The 14,998-nt window shown below is 46.4% G+C and overlaps 1 protein-coding gene across 1 annotated transcript in view; it reads right to left on the reverse strand.

The window, feature by feature from the left end:
- The window catches only part of DNAH3 (dynein, axonemal, heavy chain 3), a 219,115-nt gene that overhangs the window by 42,027 nt on the left and 162,090 nt on the right, over window positions 1–14,998 (reverse strand). The window contains exons 41-48 of the mRNA XM_014535835.1: window positions 11,395–11,498; window positions 9,011–9,305; window positions 6,553–6,732; window positions 5,064–5,187; window positions 4,817–4,973; window positions 4,479–4,622; window positions 2,423–3,061; window positions 1,444–1,637 (exon numbers count right to left, since the gene is read on the reverse strand). Of these exons, the coding sequence (XP_014391321.1) occupies window positions 1,444–1,637; window positions 2,423–3,061; window positions 4,479–4,622; window positions 4,817–4,973; window positions 5,064–5,187; window positions 6,553–6,732; window positions 9,011–9,305; window positions 11,395–11,498 (1,837 nt within the window). The remainder of the gene's footprint in view (window positions 1–1,443; window positions 1,638–2,422; window positions 3,062–4,478; window positions 4,623–4,816; window positions 4,974–5,063; window positions 5,188–6,552; window positions 6,733–9,010; window positions 9,306–11,394; window positions 11,499–14,998) is intronic.

Genomic DNA, 14,998 nt, shown 5'->3' on the forward strand with positions numbered 1-14,998 from the left:
CATGGCACGCCAGTAACTTTTGCTGGCACGTGAAACCCTCTCTTATAATCTTCCATTTACAATTTTTTTCTTAATATCGACTTTTTTATTTTTCAGATAAATTCAGTGTAGGTTCATCTTAGATAAACAAATAATTTTACATAACAAGTTATCTTAAAGACCATAGACATGGATTGACGAGAGAGGGGAAGAGCAATTTCTATGCCTCTGCCTTAACTCTCCCTGCCTTCCTAGATCTGACCAGTGTTTTGGTTTCATCCACATATGCTTGTGAATCTTTGTTCTCAGTGATGAATTTTGTTAAGTCTCGTAATAGGAGTAGCCTGACGGATGAAAGTAGTAGCTCGTGCATATCTCTGAAGGTCACGAAATATAAACCTGATGTAAAATCTCTGTCATCAGTGATGCAGCAGCAAAAGTCCCACTGATAATATCAAACGGAGTCATAAAGTTTTCTGTCGGACTATCAGTGTACATGTATACATTAAAAAATAAATGTATTTTTCATCATCATATACTGTGTTTTTGTTGCTCGAATGAATTTTATTATTTTTTCAAGGTTCTTCACATACGTACACCTTAAGAGATATCAAGTAGGCGTAACATGTTCTCAAAAAATTAGTGTTGGCACGCAGAAGAATTTTGAGTCAGAGGTTTTGCTGGTTTTGGCACGCACTCACAAAAAGGTTGCCCACCCCTGCACTAAGGACATAAGGCAGGTGGCACAGCCCAGGCCTTCAAGGGGCAACCAGGGTTTGACAGTCTTATCTCTTCCCTTATCCCAGCTTTTTATTTGTTTTCGTGGATCTGTGCTTTGCACATCAAGAGTAAGTTTTCTTTTTTTTAAAAAATATATTTTATTGATTTTTTACAGAGAGGAAGGGAGAGGGATAGGGAGTTAGAAATATCAATGAGAGAGAAACATCCATCAGCTGCCTCCTGCACACCCCCTACCGGGGAAGTGCCCGCAACCAAGGTACATGCCCTTGACCGGAATCGAACCTGGGACCCTTTAGTCCGCAGGCCGATGCTCTATCCACTGAGCCACACTGGTTAGGGCAAGAGTAAGTTTTCTTTACCCTCAGGAATCCATTCCACCCCCCTGGCCCTGGCGGTGAGGCTGCCCTGCTGAGAATAAGAGCTCTAAGACGGCTGAGTAACGATATCACTATATTCAGGTTCTTCTGGCTGCGGCAACAGTACATCCCAGGACAATCCGAACAATACAGTTTACTCTTTTACAGAAAAAATGTTTTATTTATTAAATAGCTAACTAAATGCAATTTTAAAAATGTTTTATTTATTAAATAGCTAACTAAGTTTGATTAAAAGTATAAGACTTTTAAATCTAAATCGAGAATTCATAAAACAAGAATAGAGCCAATATCTGGATTTTCAATTTGGAATATATGCTTGGGGTACTAAAATGCGGCTAACACTTACTGTCTCCGAATATTGTCATTAAGTTCCACATCTTCCAGAAATTTGTTAGCCACCAACTCCAGGGCATCTGTGGGCCAGGACTGGAACCAATCAATCGTGCAGCAATTGATGAGTGAAGGGAACATCCTTAGGCGGTTCCGAAAGGCATCCCCAATTGGGCTCATGGCTAATGAGAAACAGACTTTCTTAGTCCCCTTCCTCCACGGAGGCCCAGGGCAGCCGGTGGGTCTTACCAAGGACTCGGTGAGTGGGCATGCTCCCTGCTGTGCCCAGGGCTGTAACTGGGACAGTCATGACGAGTGCCTGGGGCGTGGGGGGAGCCGTGGGATGTTCTCATGAAGTTCTGTGATGGGAATTCAGTGACTGGTCTCCCATTCCCATTATTGTCCCTTCCAGATCCTTAGGGTCCTTTTGCCAAGTGATTGGAGCCCTTTGACCTGCTTGCCAGGGATCTCATACATAGCTCCTGACAGAGGTATGGAGGCATCAGCTTGTCTCCAATCCCATCTAGCCATAAATTTTGGGGTCTATACCCCAAGTATCATTCATTTTTTATTTAGATTCAAAGTGGTAGAGAAAGGGTGATGCACAGGTAGATGAGTGAGAAGGTCGGTGTGGCTAAAGGAGAAAGAGAGAGGGAAACTTGGTTTGAGACCAGAGTGGAGAGGATACGAGGACAGTCTGGCAGCTGGCCTTATAAAACCATAGGGGAGGAATTTGGGTCTTCAGCCTAATAGAAAGCAATTCAAGTGTTTTAATTCTTGGGCATGTGTGTACGTGTGTGAATATACAATGACCATATTTGCAACCTATGAGAAAACCCCATCCTGGCTCAGGGAGACCGAAAGGTCTGGAGAGGACAGGAGTGGACACAGAGAGCCCAGTTAGAAGGCTGCAGGGTAAGGCCGGGGAGGTCAGGGGCGCGGCCTGTGTGGGTCTCTCCCTTCTTACCAAGGACAATGTGAAGGTTCTTCTTCACCCGCTCAATAAAGAAGTTATACATAGACAGAGGGGTGACGTCAATCTTCTCGCCGGCTGTCCTGGCTGCTGTTTGCATCTTCTCGACAAGGTCGGCCTTCTCGTCCGCAGGGAAGATGTTGGGCACGTCGCCCGTGTTCAGAAGCATGTTGATGTCCTCCACAAAAGACTCGTCCTTGACCTGGCTGTCAGCGAAAAGGAACACGGTGCGCTTGGTGGCCACGCCGACCTGCAGCATGATCTTCTTCAGGTCCTCCCGCCAGTCGAGGCTGGAGTAGCTCTTCGTGATCTCGATCTGGTACAGCTCGTACGAGTTCATGAATGTGGACAGTTTGCTGGCACTCTGCCGCCCACTGCCCCCGATGCCCACCAGGAGCAAGTGGCCTTTGTCCTGCTTCAGGACCCTGCAGATCCTGGAGATGTGCTCAATGGCGAATCTGAACATGACCAAGGACATGGGGGCCTTGCTGATGTTGTTGAACTCATCTAGGTAGTACTCCATGACCACCGTGAGCTGTTTCAGGTCCGTGATCTCATCATAGATTTTGGGGTCACTATCCGGTTTGAAGTAATCTCCAAAAAAGAGGCTATGGATATTATCATCGACGATCTTTCCAGTGGGTGATAGGTGGATGAGAACCTGTGGAAAAGGTAAGTCCCAGCCAGGCACTGAGCCAGTGGCCCAACCTGGATGGCAACGGGCGGTGTAGAGGAAGGGAACAGGAGGTGAGCTTATCGCCTTCGAGCACATTCTTCAAAGTCATGGTTCATTGACAGTTTAAAAAACAAAACAAACCATGATATGGGGGTCTGATGGCTATAAAGACTATGATGGAAGGACATTAGTGAAAGGCATGTAAAGCGAGGGCCAGTCTGCTTGCTAAGTAGTTAAAACATTGGTGGTCAGACTGTAAGATTCCCCATAGGCCTTAAACATGACCAAGGACATGGGGGCCTTGCTGATGTTGTTGAACCATTTTTAAAAGACACCATTTTTAAAAGTACTTGCTCCTTCACCAAATAGAGGTACAGGCGCTTCCCCTGACTCCTCTCCATGCCTAGAGTAGAAATGTTTTAGATGCTTCCTCTTCCTGCATTGCACCAGCGGGGAGGTAGGGGAGGGCGTGCCTTAAACATGACCAAGGACATGGGGGCCTTGCTGATGTTGTTGAACCATTTTTAAAAGACACCATTTTTAAAAGTACTTGCTCCTTCACCAAATAGAGGTACAGGCGCTTCCCCTGACTCCTCTCCATGCCTAGAGTAGAAATGTTTTAGATGCTTCCTCTTCCTGCATTGCACCAGCGGGGAGGTAGGGGAGGGCGTGTGTGTTTCACTTTTGCAGTTTTCCTATGGAGAAATCACAGTGTCTTAGAAATAAAGGTAGAATGAGCTCTGGCCAGTGTAGCTCAGTTGCTTGGAGCATCTTCTCATGCACCAAAAGGTGGTGGGTTCGATTCCTGGTCAGGGCACATCCTAGGTTACAGGTTCAGTCCCCGGTCGGGGTATGCACAAGAGGCAACCAATTGATGTCTCTCTCTCTCTCTCTCTCTCTCTCTCTCTTTTTCCCCTCACCCTCTCTCTAAAATCAATAAACATATCCTTGGATAAGAATTTTAAAAAATAGAGGTAGAACTAGATGATTCTTAAAACAACTTTTCTTATATGGAATGGGAAAGAGAAAAAAATGTATGAATTGGAAACCATGACAATCTTTTACTTGGGTTTACCAGGGCCTCAATCAAACCATGAAAATTTATGGTTCCTTTCTCAGCTCACAAATTAATTTGACCCTGAATATGTATAAACAATAACATCATAACATCATATAGCCAATCACTTTGAATGCTTCAAACCCTCTATGTTACCAGGGAAGTGGAGCACAGTTGGGACTAGTGGTGTGCCGCCAAATCAAGTGACTCGTTGGCTCAATGCTATTGCTTGAGGGTCAGAGAGCAGACTGAGCGTCTCCACTGGGAAGGGAACCTGGACTCAGACTAACATGGTCAAGTCTGGGGACCATTTCTGAGGCCAAATGATCATAGGGTCTGGCTGACCTTCTCCATGGTTTGCTTGAAGCAATTCGAGGTGGTTTCCTTCACCAAGTTGAAGAAGACCTGTCTGTCCTCATCGTCAATGAGCCGGTCATAGAAAACCCGATAGACCTCATGAATCCAAAGCCGGATAAGCTTCTCTACCTCCTGCAAAGCAGAGTTCGTTTTCTGAATGATGTGCCGGAGGGGGCAATTCTCAAATCCCCGTTGGCGTGAGAATGAAACAAGATCATGCTTTCAAAATGTTAAGCACCAGGCCTCGCACAGATTGGACACGTAGGAAGTGAGCTCTGATGGTTAGGGAGTGCTGAGTGACTTGGTAACAGAGCGACCGCACTGACCTGCATGTGGGAGTGAGGACAGAGCAGCACCCCTTGGATCACCCGGGAGAAGTCCCGCAGGTTAAAGACGTAATGTGACTTGGAGGGAGTGGGCAGGAAGTTCTCCACGGCAGCTTTGTAGATCGTCATAGTGGCCTGGACCAGCATCTTGCCATACCTCGGGAGGAAGGAGAAGGTAGGCCAGTCAAGGAGAGGCCAGAACTGAGGGCCCCAGACCAATATCCTGGAAGACACAGCAACCTCTTACCTTAAGAAGATCACGTCAAATCCTTTCCCAAAGTGCCAGTTAGCAATGGAGCTAAAAATCTTGGTTAAAATGTCATCCTCAAAGGCGTTGATGGAAATGACGTTCAGGTGGCGGGTGAATCGCCCTGGAAGACAAGCGCACACCCTTCATTCCTGGGCCTGGCTCTCCGCACATGGGAGCTGTTTCCCTCTGCCTCCTACCTCCTGTGCTGTGCTATGGCTGCCTCTCACCGCACGTGGCTATTTAAACTTAAATTAATGAATAACAAATAACATTGCAAGTTGGTTTTCCCAGTCCCACTAGTCACACTTCAAGGGCTCAAGGGTGACAGGTGGCGCTGCCGCTACGCTGCCTGGTGGATGCAGGTCAGCCTCGGGCCAATGTGGCGGCTCTGGGTGCAGGGCTCACGCTCGCTTCTAAAACGTAAAGGCACAAGCAATCGGAACACCTTTATAGCAAGGGAGCATCGCCTGCCACATACCTCCTACATACCAAACCATTCCTCCCCAAACTAACTGCTATTAATTTGGTATCCTTACATATCTACATCTGTCTATGTTAGATATCTATGCATTTGTATCTATATATTGGCTTTATTGAGATATAATTCATAGTAATTTTGATAATCTGAAACCCACTTTCCAGTAGATTACTCGAAACGGGCTTATGAAAAAAGTCTCTGAGTTCTTGCATGTTGATAACAATTTTGCTTTTATGCTTAAAGGTCAGCTTTTCTGGCTATAACATTCTTGACTCTCATTGTGTTCCCTTGAGCATCTTAAATGTTATTCTGTTTTCTTATGGCGTGAAGCACTGCAGTTGAGAAGTCTTAAGATAACCTAATTTGATTTTGCTTATCCAACAGGTGCTCTTTTTGCCTAAATGCTTTTTTTCTTTTTCTCTAATGTCCAATAATTTTACCAGTGTGCTTTGATAGTGATCACTTTGATTCTGCATCCTCAGGTACACAGTGTACCAAATTTGATCACCAGCCCATGTTCTTCTTTTACAGATGAGAAGGCCACAGAATCTGAAGTCTGGAAATGGTACTAAGATTCTAATGCAAGGATGTATACTCCTCAACTGTTAGATGAGGAGATGATGGGACGGGGATCTTATTTATGTTTATTATTATTTTGCTCCAGGTGAGTTGCTCTCCCTTTAGCAATGTAAAGAGTTATAACAAACACAACAGGTGAAAGGGTCATGCAGCCCCAGCTGAGAACTCCTGGCTGGCCTCCCCCGGGAACACGTGCTGGCACCTGAACTCTCCTCTTCATCTGAGACTCTCTGGTCCTTTCCTTGTCCTATTTCCACAACTTCCAACATGAAGTCTTCCGACGCCGCTCCCTGGAGCTGGCCCAGCCCGCCCTGGCCACAGGCACACACACTCTCCTCCTCCCTCCATCAGAACACAGTGCCTGCGGTGTCTGGCTCTGCAGGCAGGGGCGGGGTAGGGAGGAGAGGAACGAGCTTCTCTTTTACGTACCAGTAATGTCATTCCTTCCTCCCCCGGGGGGCCCCATGGCTGTCACCAGCAGCACGTCCACGATGTCCAGCTTGTTTGTGTCTTTCTTGTCAAACCAGTGACCGTGGTCCATCCATTGCCGCAGAAGCTCAATGGGGGGCTGGGCCCCGTATGCCTCTTTGGCCGGCATGTTGAGGTCATCTGGGGAAGAAGCCAGGGCCACACGCTGTAAGTTTAGGGGACCCTCTGCTCTCACAGGAGGCAGCAGAAGACTCTTTCTTCTACGGGAGAGTCCACAGCCAGTGTCCCACCCCCACTCTGGGCAGGGCTCAGCCCATGGACGTTTTGACCTACAGGAAGAGGTTTCCCTGGTTCTGCCCATTGTGACTTTAGGGCAGCCGTGGGCAAACTACGGCCCGCGGGCCGGATCCAGCCCATTTGAAATGAATAAAACTAAAAAAAAAAAAAGACCGTACCCTTTTATGTAATGATGTTTACTTTGAATTTATATTAGTTCACACAAACACTCCATCCATGCTTTTGTTCCGGCCCTCCGGTCCAGTTTAAGAACCCATTGTGGCCCTCGAGTCAAAAAGTTTGCCCACCCCTGCTTTAGGGCTACCTGGATTGGCATCACACAGGCATTTAATTTTTTCCCATTCTCTCCAACAAAACATACTGATTGTCTACTGTGTGTTAGACATTTTAATTTCTGGGGCTATAATTTCTGGGGAGATGTGAGGAAGACAGCCACATCCCAGCTAACAGGGTATTTAATTCGACCAGCAAGTGTGGAGGCAGGCTTTGGACTAAGGCTTTGGTGGAGCAAGCTACAATGGCGAGACTAGACTGTGATGTCCCGAAAGCTATCGCCCAGTCTCTGCACATAGAGGGCATGCAGTACAATGGAGCTTAATGTCTCCCCACACCACACTGGCTGAGTGCCCCGCTTAGGAAAGGTGGCATTTTAGGAGTTTTATACCGATTATCTCATCTAATCCAAGTAATGACTTTGTCAGGAAGACAGCTTTACAGTTATGTTGGAGGTGAGGAACTGCGGGTCCTGGGAGTTAAGTCACAATATGCATAGGGTTTGAAAGTGAGATTTCAACCTCAATCTGTTTGGCTGCAAAGCTTAAACTGTGTTTTTAAAAATGTTTAATTGAATTTATTGAGGCGATATTGATTAATAAAATTATATAGGCCTCAGCTATATAATTCTATAACACATCATCTGTATATTGTATTGTGTATTTACCACCCAGCCTGTTTTTGGACATACCATAAAAATAGGAAGGGAAAACAGGTTGGAAGAAAGAAGAAAGGAAGAAAAAGAAAGGAAAATAAAATAAAAAGGACCCTGCCTTCAAAGAGCTGACATTAGCCGGCAAGGATACAAATACATGCAATGTTCATTATCAATATGTGATTTTTTAAATTGATTTGAGAGCGAGAGAAAGGGGAAGCGAGAGAGAAACATTGATGTGTTGCTCTGTGTATTGATGCATTCATTGGTTGCTTCCTGTAAGTGCCCTGACCAGAGCTCAAACCCACAACCTTGCCTATTGGGCTGACTCTCTAACCAACTGAGCTACCCAGTCAGGGCAATACATGAATTTTACAGGCAACGAGAAAACTCAGAAGAGCAGGGCATCACTATAAGTAAATGGAACGCTAGTAGAAAATGTATTTGGCACCCAAAATTCTGGGTTTGGGCCACAGCTCCAGAATTTTCCAGATGTTTGACTCTGAACAGGGAATTTAACCTTCTGGAGCCTCAGTGAATGACTAGCAAAATGAGAATGGCAGTTAATAACCTCACAGGGTTGTGGAGTTCAACTCAGATAAGTGAGGAAGTGCTTTGTAAACAGGTAAAATCTTGGGAAACATCAATGTGTTATTTTACATCTATTGAGCAAATATTGGGTTTCTTCACGTACTGATAACATATTTATCTGACACAAAATGGAGTATGGATCTTATCACAAGTGTGTGTTGCTTTTGGAGATGCAATAGGGCCAACACTGCAATCCCTTCTGAAACTGTGTCTCAGGGGTTGAACATCGACCGATGAACCAGGAGGTTATGGCTCGATTCCCAGTCAGGACACATGCCCCAGGTGTGGGTTGATCCCCAGTAGGGGGCATGCAGGAGGCAGCCGATCAATGATCCTCTCTCATTTTTGATGTCTCCCTCTCCCTTCCTCTCTCTGAAATCAATAAAAACATATTTAAAAAGTTAATAAAAACTTGGCATGTAGTACTTGGTCAACAAATACTTGGCAATGGAAGGAGTCAGAAGAAAAAGCAAAATTAAAGAAGGAAGGAAGGGAAAGAAGAAGGAAGAGAGGGAGGGAGAAAGGGAGGAGGGGAAGGAAGAAATACTGAATTTTATTTTATCTGTCAGAGAGAGAAAGACTGCAGAGTGGACCGGCAGCCGAGAGGGGAGGAGCCTGGTGGCATCCAGGCCCGTGCCTTACCCACAAACACCACCGCCTTCTTCCCGATGGGGGGCCCGAAGAGGCCCTTCCGCCGCCGATCCAGCTTGGACATGATGATGTCCTGGGTCTGATAGGCTGAGGTCCTGGCGGAAAAATTGAGGCAGTTGGGCAGGTAGGTATTTTTGGGGAGGTGGAGCAGGAAGTTGTTGGTGATGGCTGATTTGCCGGTGCCTGTGGGTCCCACAAATAGCATTGGAACCTCATGGTCCAGGTAGGTTTTCAAGAAGAAGGTCTGCCGGGCTGTCTCCATGGTGGGGATGATGAGTTCTGAGACCTGCACCACAAAGACATGGAAGAACCTTGGTACCTGGCCCAGGAGGCTGGGCCTTGGCATTCAGAAGACTCAGCTCCATCCTTACTGCCCGTTCAGCTCCATCCCTTCTCGCTTTCACCTTGAGTGAGTCTTTAATAGTACCAGGAGCTTAGCTTATACCCCTGTGAGATGGGGTGGTGATGGCACCTCGTCCACTGAGCTGGTTTAAAGATGAAATGAGATCAGGCATGTAGAGATGGCATATTGTTCCTGTTTGGTAGACGAGGAAATTGAGGCCCAGAGCTTTTCTGAAATTTGCCCAAGTAACACAGCAAGTAACTGAAAATGCAGGGATTTGAATCCCAGCCGTCTGACTCCGAAGTCTATGTTGTTAACCACTAACCTGTTACCAACCCCAGTTACAATAAGAATGGGTCTGTGGCTGCTGCCCTCCCATTCACTGAGCAGCCGCCTCTTCCAGGCCGTCTCTGGTGCTTGACTGAGAAGGGTCAGGTGCTTCCTCCTCGTCCCTTTTCCCAGCATCCGGGTTCTTGGTTCTAAGGCCCATCCCCTCTTAACGCCTTTCCAATATGGGAACTGCAGCACTCTTCCTGGCATTCAGACCCCAACCGTGGGCTCCCGGAAGCCCTGTTACTCTGAGTACAACACCCTCCCTTCACTTGCCGCCCTGAACCCAAACCCTGTCATCGTCCATTTGGCCTCCATGGGGGCAGAGGAAGGGGCAGGGCCCTCTCTCTCATGTTGAAGCCTCCTGGTGTGTCTAGGCTGGGCCCACCTCTGGGGATACCCTCACCCTGGGGTTTGTGTGAGGGGCCAGCTTGATCTGTGCAGCAGGGTGGCGAGGTGCATTCTGGCAGACAAAGGCTCGGCTTCTTCGGTAAGTAATCGGATCAAAGGAAAAGGATCTGACCAAGGGCATTGCGGAGAGGACGAGAATGGACAGGTGTTGAGCAAGGATGTCCTGCTGTTATCCCCGCAGTCTTCCCATAACCCTCTGAGTCAGGTGTGAAATTAGCTCAATTTTTCAGATGAAGAAAACTGGGGCTGGAGGATTGCTGCTAACTTGTCTAAAGACAGAGCCAATAGGTGATGTGAATGCAGAACCAGGTTTTGCTACCAAGACTGGGAATTTATAGCAAGTTGGGTTTCATAGATTTTTATTGTCGGGACAAGGGGAAAATGTGCAGCAGAACTGAATATATTTTCTGCACGAGATTCTTTTATTTGTATGAATTCAGCAAGATTTGAAGCCCCTGGAGTTCAGGTGACCAAGCTCCTTAAGGAGAATTAAAGTTTAGGGTCTCAGTGCTGGGGAGGGGGGTCCTCACCACACTCAGCCCCCGGGATGGGCCCTGAACTCAGCACAAGCCACTCTGGTCCTGCCTGTCTGACATGACAATATTCCCACTTTCCTATCCACCGTCTCCACCCACCTGGGGCCTGAACCGTCTGTCATTACCGGGAGAGATAAGTCACGTCACCAGATGCTGCACAGAGTCATAAACGTGCACCCCCAGATAAACGTTCCACAAGGAAAGGAGGAGGAAGTGTCAGCGAGTCGTCTGCTAACAGACAAGCTAATCAGAACCTGTGCTGCTGAGTCAGAACCTGTGCTGCTGAGTCAGAACCTGTGCTGCTGAGTCAGAACCTGTGCTGCTGAGAATGCGGACCAGGAAACCTTCCTCAGGGGATGTGAACAAAGGCAGGTGTCCCTTCTGTCTGAGATTCCTGAGATATCGTAATGCCACAAGGCCTGTCATGGCCGATAAGGCTGGGGTGGGGCTGTTCCGATCTAGCACACGGTATGTGCCATGTGTTCACGTATATTGTCTCCAGTTCTTACCACCATCACGGGAGCATTTTGCTGTTGTTTTGTAGTTGAGTGAACTGAGGCAAAGGGTGAAGGCGGAGTGAGGAGCCTGGGTCTCTGGTTCCAGCGTCCAGGCCTCCAGGCTCCGCCCACGTACGTTTGGCCCTTTCCTGAAGGAAGTTCTTTAAGATGCGGACACAGAACTGCTGTCAGCGCTCCCGCCTGGAGGATCTGAGTCATTGTGGAAACCGAAGTCCCATGGCCAGTCCCCCTCCTTACCTTTGCGTTGGCTGGGATGCTCTCCTCTTCCTTGGTGACATACTCGGTCCACGTGCACCAGTGCCCACTGCCTTGCTTGAGGAAATAGAAGTCATAGACGCTCCCTGGACTCAGAGAAACAGAACAGGCTGTTAGCACACCAGGCTCACACTTCATAGCTGAGGCGCTTGCTGCCCCAGCCGGAGGCACCTGCGATGTGTCCGTGCACGACGGCACAGTTGGTGAAGCTTACCCACTGCGGGTACCTGCACGGACTGGAGCAGCGTCTCCTAAAGAGTGATGACTTCATTACTTGTATAAAAACAATAGTTTGATGTATGCAAAGAGTTAAATTATTTTTAATAATGTAAACAGGAAGTATTAAAAATAACAAGAAAATAAAAAGAAAGCAATACATCACTCTAACCCTGACATCCAGAAATAACTTTCCATGGCCATCTTCCTGGCCTTCTCCCCAGGCACACAGCACGTTGGAGATGGAAGGGCAGACAGATCGAAGAAAGGATTTTATAAGAATGGGATCACTTGACATGTTCTGTTTTTAAATAAAGATGCTAAGTTCAACTTTACTTAAATCTCACAGAGCCAACATGGAACTAAAGGACCAACTAAACTTGAGACAAGTCATTATTCACTACAAGATAAACTGCTTCATAAAGAGCAACTTTTAAAACAATAATTTAGAAAAATAACCTAAGTTATTAAGGGGTTAAAGACACTATGCTTTAAGAAAATCATTTAGCCTGGCCAGTGTGGCTCAGTGGTTGAGCATCCACCTATGAACCAAGAAGTTTCTGGTTCCATTCTTGGTCAGGACACATGTCTGGGTTACAGGCTCCATCCCCTGTAGGGGACCTGTGGGAGGCAGGCGAACAATGTTTCTCTCTCATCAATGTTTCTATCTCTCTATCCCTCTCCTTTCCTCTCTCTCTAAAAAAAATCAATAAAAACATATTTTAAAAAATCATTTAATCAAATTTTGTGATAGTGTTTTTACTTTTCACTGTCAAAAATTTAAAAACACATGAGGGTGAGGAGCATCTATCTAATAATAGGATAATGTGCAAATTGGTCGGGACGCCGTCACATAATAACTGATCAGCAGGCTGTGTCCCTGCCCCCTGCGCCGGCCTGGAGACTGAAGCTCACGTCCCTGCCCCCTGTGCCTGCCCGGAGACTGAGGCAATGGGCCCAGGGGCATGAGGCTCGCATCCCCACCCTCTGCGCCAAACCAGGGGTCCGCAGGTGCATGGAGAGGCCCCTCCACTGCGGGCCTAGTCAGGGGTCCACAGGTGTGCAGAAGTCTGCAGGCCACCACTGTGGCCCAGCCCCAGGGCGGGACCATGGCAGGGACTTCATGTGCCTGCGCTGGGGGTCTGCAGGCCTTCCCTGGCTCCGGCCTACCTCTTTGGGGCAATCCATCAGGAGCCCCGGATGGGTGGGCAGGGCCTACCTCTTTGGGGCAATGGATCGCAGGGCTCCCGCACTGAGACAGGGCACAGGCCATTCTGGGGGACCCCGCCTCCCCCGCCCCAAGTGCACAAATTCCGTGCACCGGGCCACTAGTAGTATAATAAACCACATGCCTATCATCCAGCTTCAATAGTTATCAATATTTTATAATTCTTGTCTCATCCACTTCCCCATCACTATATTCAATTTCCTTCCTTCTTCCCTCCCTCCCTCTCTTTCTTTCTTCTTTCTTTGGAGTACTTTGAAGCAAATCCTGACATTGTATTTCATTTGTAAATACAAATAACTCAATGTTGGCCAATTTCACTGATTACTTTATGAACTGTGTGGTGATTAGCTCTCACTCTTCCCTCCATCTCTCCTCCTCCGACTCCAGTTCTAACACATTTTTGTTCTTTCACCACAGTTCTCCTGCTCTGAAGCTTTAGGTCTGTATTTAAGTAGATTCATTGCTCAAACTCGAGTCTTTTCACACAGACCATGTAAAAGTTCTTTATTTTGATCCATCTATTTGTTGGCTGATTTTATTTCTTTTTCCAAAATGGGACTTACAGGCACTCATTCTCTCAGTTTTTGCATGATCAAGAGTGCCTGTGCTGCTTTTGTATCTAAAGAGTGACTTGGCTGAGAACAGTATTCTTATGTCACATATCCTTTCCCTCGGAACCCTGTAAGCCATGCTTTACTTATATCCTGGAAGTTTGCAGTGCTGAGGCCCATCAGATGGTTTGCCCCTTTATTGACTTTATTTCCTATCGAGATGCCTGATGGAATCTTTTTGATACTCGATGTACACGAATTTAATCAACTTATTTCTTTTGATCAGTTATTCTGTATCAAATTCCTTCATTGTTATCATGTTAATTGTTCCTGCACCCACCTAAGTATGTGTCTATCATTTTACTTTTTATCCAATCCCAGGGCCTTTCCCATGTTGCTTTCTCCCACCTCTCTAATCTATCACCAAAGGATTTCATGTAACCCACCTACGTCCCTTCCTTTGATTGCAAAGTATAAAAATAGATGAGAAACCACCATTCTCTGAAACACTATCCCAATCCTTTGAGATATTGCTTCCTGGCAATTTTTGAGATTTTGGCTCAAATAAACTCACAAAAATTCTTTACAGGTTTGAATGTTTTTTACGGTAACAATGAAGAAAATAAACTGATTAACAAAATAGGACCAAAGGCATGGATACATGGAACAGACTGACAGATCTCAGAAGAAAGGAGGTGGGGGGATTGGAAGAGATTAACTAAAGAATATATATCTATACATGTATGGGCACAGACAAAATGTGTGAAGATTTGGGGTTTGGTGGGGACTGGGTGGAAGGGGTCAAAGAGGGGGAAAATGGGGGACATCTGTAATACTTTAACAATAAAAAAAGAAAAATAAACTCCCACATATTCATAAAAAAGAATAAAATGGCAATAAATATGTACCTATCAATAATCACCTTAAATGTAAATTTAAGGCTCCAATCAAAAGACAAAGGGTAGCTGAATGGATGAGAAAACAAGACCCATATATATGGTGTCTACAAGAGACCCACCTCAGAATGGAAGACTCATACAAGCTTAAAATAAAGGATTGGAAAAAGATATTCCATGCAAATGGAAACAAAAACTCCTGGGGTAGTAATAGTTGTCTCAGACAAAACAGACTTTAAGACAAAGAAGAACATCTATACATATCCTATCTAATAAAAGAGAAACATGGCTATTAGCCGTATGGCCGCTACCCTTCCCATTGGCTAATCAGTGAGATATGCAAATTAACTGCCAACCAAGATGGCAGCTGGCAGCCAGGCAGCTGACGCGAACAGGGAGGCTTGCTTGCTTCAGTGACGGAGGAAGCCAGGAGGTTCCCCTGCCTTGCCAGCCTCTCAGCTGCTCTCTAAGAAACATTGTAACAAATATAGAAGCTAAACAAAACCCCAGAAACCTCCTCCTAGTCAGCCAGGCTTCAGCCAGCAGGACCGCAACATTGTTTCAAATACAGAAGGTAAACAAAGGCCAGAAACCTGCTTTCAGCAGCGGAGGTCTCATAGCTGGAGCCGAGCCTCAGAGCTAAAGCTGGCCCAGAATAAAAAAAAAGGAAAAAAGGACAGGTTGGGAGCTTCAGT

Source organism: Myotis brandtii, unplaced genomic scaffold (assembly GCF_000412655.1).
Source record: "Myotis brandtii unplaced genomic scaffold, ASM41265v1 scaffold152, whole genome shotgun sequence".
Taxonomy (NCBI): domain Eukaryota; kingdom Metazoa; phylum Chordata; class Mammalia; order Chiroptera; family Vespertilionidae; genus Myotis; species Myotis brandtii.